Raw genomic sequence first — 3,605 nt, 5'->3', positions numbered from 1 at the left:
AATGAGTGAAGACGTGAAGAAGACGTTGTAACAGGACTAAAGTCTTAAAACAGAGTGATTTGGATGGCCGTGTGGACATGGATAATGGCCCCCATACTGCATTGCGAATGCTTATGTGAAAAGAATTAAAGAAACACACAGTAGAGGTTGAGTTTGTGGGTGTTAATGAAAATGCATGTCGATAGTGGTATTTTATGCTAAAGGTTGATATAATTGCATCAGCCACACTTATAAAAACTGTGTATATGAATGTGAGAGTAATGTTTATCGGGTGCATTTTGTGAAAGTTGTGAGGTAAAGTATGGTTTGTTAACTGAAATGATCGTGTATATATGTTTTGTTCCATTAGTAGACGAGCAGTATTTATGTTACAAACGAAAGCATATGGGGAGGCTGAAAAGAAAATGTTAAGCGACCATGGTTAGAAAAAACATTGAACAACCACACAGGGGTTGTAACTATGGGGCAGGATGGGGCGCTTAAAACTCAACTCATGACATGGTGCAGGAAACAGAGAATTAATCAAATGGCGTTGGATGTTTGCGGCAGGTTAAGGTCATTTGACCTTAACCAAGAACCTGAGTGTGACCGAGACACATTCATTGAAGAAAGCGGTGGTTCAATAGGAGGACACGAAGATGAGGAGGCAGATGAATTGGTGGGCGCAATAGGCGTGGATGACGTAATGAAATTAACATTTGACACGGAAGAAGAAGCTGGGGAATTCTATAATTTGTATGCGAAACTAAGCGGATTTGGGATTCGTAAAAGTAATGCCAAACGAGATGCAGATGGCATTTCAAGATTTAGAAAATGGGTATGTTGCTGTGAAGGTTACAGGAATGAAAAGTGGTATAATTATGAAGACCGGAAAAGAGAAGCAAAACCAATCACAAGAACCGGGTGTGGGGCTTGCTTTCGCGTGAAATATGACATAGAATCGGTAAAGTATGTGGTGACACGTTTCATTATGGAGCACAATCACCCGCTGGCATCAGAGGCAAGTGTGCAACACATTAGGTCGCATAGAAAAGTGAGCGATGCAGAATATGCGCAGGCAAAAAGTCTAAAGTTGGTTGGGGCCAGAATATGCCAGATAATGAAACATTTTGTTATCAAAGCCGGAGGGTATAGTAACGTGGGATTTTGCATTAAGGATTTGTATAACCGAATGGACGAGGAACGTAGAAAAGATATTTTTAATGGCGATGCAGAAGGGGCACTTGGGTTCTTGGCAGCGAAGAAGGATGCCGATGACATGTTCTTTTATAAATATCATGTAGATAACGAAGGAAGATTGGCAATGTTGTTTTGGGCAGATTCTAAATCTCGTGCGGACTTCAGTGTATTTGGAGATGTATTGGTGTTTGATACAACATACAAAACAAATAAATACCGCAAGCCACTAGTTGTACTTGCAGGGGTAAACAACCATTTGAACAGTACTGTTTTTGGCTGTGCACTGCTATCAGATGAGAGGATTGAAACATATGAATGGGTGCTAAGTACATTTGTAGAGGCTATGAAAGGTAGAAAGCCAGTAGCAGTGATGACAGATGGGGACAGTGCAATGAGAAGAGCTATAAAGAATCTTCTCCCGGATGCTTGTCATAGGCTATGTTCGTGGCACTTGCATAGAAATGCACGGAGTAATATTCGCTGCGAGGAGTTTAATAACAGGTTCTATAACCTGATGGCGAGAAAGTGTAGCACTCTTGAGTTTGAGGATCGGTGGGCTAGGTTGGTTAATGAATGTGGGGTGGTAGAGAATGAGTGGGTGAAGAAATTGTACCGTAGGAGAAGGTTATGGGCAGAGGCCTATTTACGCGGTCATTTTTTTGCAGGTATGAGAAGTACTCAAAGGTGTGAGAAAATGAATGCTTTTTTGAACGAGTACTTGAATGAAAAAATGCGACTATATGAATTCGTTAGAAGTTTTGATTTGGCAATAGCATGGCTTCGACATACCGAGAGCAAAGCAGTTCACACAAGCGAAAACACAAAACCAGTCTTAACCACAATCCTGCCCGAATTAGAGGGGAGCGCAGCGGAGGTGTTTACAAGGAATGTGTTCTTCATGGTGAGGAAGCATTTGAACAGGCAAGGACTTCTAATTTCTGAGGGCTGGAGCGAGGATGGAGGGAATCGTACATATTATTACTCGAAATATGGTGGACACGAAATAAGTTGGAGGGTGGATTATGATAGGTCAATGGAGAAGCTAATCTGCTCTTGCATGAAATTCGAGTCAAAGGGGATTCCTTGTGCTCACATGTTTCGCGTGATGGTGGTAGAAGGAATGAACAGGATCCCAGAAGCATGCATTTCGAAGCGGTGGACAAAGGGAGTTCACTGTAGTAATAATGGAATGAAAGAATTTGTTGCAGACGAACAGCTGACACAAATGGCCAGATATGGCACTTTAAAGTCCAGCTGTAATACTATGTGTTACTATGCCTCCTACATGGATGATGCGTTTAATGACCTGCAACAGATGTTTGACAAGCATTCTGTGGACCTAAAGGAGAAGTGGATTGATAGGGGATATGGGGGAGATGGATTTGCAATGGATTCAAGAGTGAGGAACGATAGAAGTAGAAGAACATTCGGGCTGTTAGATCCTAGGGTGTCCCGGTGTAAAGGTGATCACAAGCATGCAGAAGCAAAGAAGAAAAGAAAGTGTGGTCATTGCAGGTACTATCGGAATTGCATACGTAGTTATACAGTAGTTAATTGATAAAATACATGAAGTGGACAGCGAAGGTAATAATGAAGAAGTGGGTATTTTTCGTTCTTATTAACAACAGTAATAAATAAACACATAATTAAAAGTGCATACAAAGTATACAAAGTTATTGGCAATGCAAGAAAGTTGAAGTGGTGTAATGTTAGCACTGTGCTCGGTTAACGTGATTACTTGCAGTCACAAATGATTTGACATGTGATATATGGGTTGAATATTGCAGGCAGGCCACAACCAACGAACATGCCCATACAAAAAGAATTCGCACAACACAGCAGTTGATGATGATTATATGAAAAACTGTTTGGATGACTCGCTGGAAAAATCATTTGAAATTGGTACGGGCTGGAGAGACTCAGGCGAATGGAGAGGACAAGCATTTGTACCACAACCATTCGGTAGCTGATAGAGTGCAATTTATTCGGTCTTCTCACGTGCTTTTCCTATTTATTTGGACTAAATACTGCACTAATCGGTGGATTTTACTATGATTTTGTGTTCTATGCGAATTGCAGCATTTAGGGGCAAAAGGAGCTGGAAAATTAACTTTTGAAGCTTTCCTGTCAGTTAGACGTGGGCACGCCTAAGTATGATGTCCAAAGCCGGATTTGCGGGATTGTTGGCCACGTGCAAACTTCCAAATATTTGGAGATTCCTTCGCGGGTGACAATTCTGGAACAATGCTGACTTAGCCAATTTGCACGTGAAGAGTCATTTGGCAACAAGACTTCAATTGGGATTTCAATTGATTGGGTTCCTTCTTTGACTAAACGTGCTGGCCCACAAAAGCAGGAAGACTACTGGGTCTCTTTTGGAGACAGCCGCACGAGGACTCTATAAATACAATCCCTTCGCTGGCTTC

The 3,605-nt window shown here is 41.6% G+C and overlaps 1 protein-coding gene across 1 annotated transcript; it reads left to right on the top strand.

Moving 5' to 3' along the window:
* The first annotated feature begins 460 nt into the window (after positions 1-460).
* Positions 461-2,737, top strand: LOC113766672 (protein FAR1-RELATED SEQUENCE 5-like). The gene has a single exon (XM_027310836.1). The coding sequence runs from the start codon at positions 461-463 to the stop codon at positions 2,735-2,737; it is 2,277 nt and encodes a 758-aa protein (XP_027166637.1).
* The last annotated feature ends 868 nt before the right edge of the window (positions 2,738-3,605 follow it).

This window comes from Coffea eugenioides, chromosome 3 (genome assembly GCF_003713205.1).
Source record: "Coffea eugenioides isolate CCC68of chromosome 3, Ceug_1.0, whole genome shotgun sequence".
NCBI classification, from domain to species: domain Eukaryota; kingdom Viridiplantae; phylum Streptophyta; class Magnoliopsida; order Gentianales; family Rubiaceae; genus Coffea; species Coffea eugenioides.
Note: the sequence above shows the minus strand (reverse complement) of the source record. Positions and strands in the feature narration are given on the sequence as shown.

Excerpts from the sequence above, each read along its gene's own strand:
- LOC113766672 (XM_027310836.1), top strand. The coding sequence starts at position 461 with ATGGGGCAGGATGGGGCGCTTAAAACTCAACTCATGACATGGTGCAGG.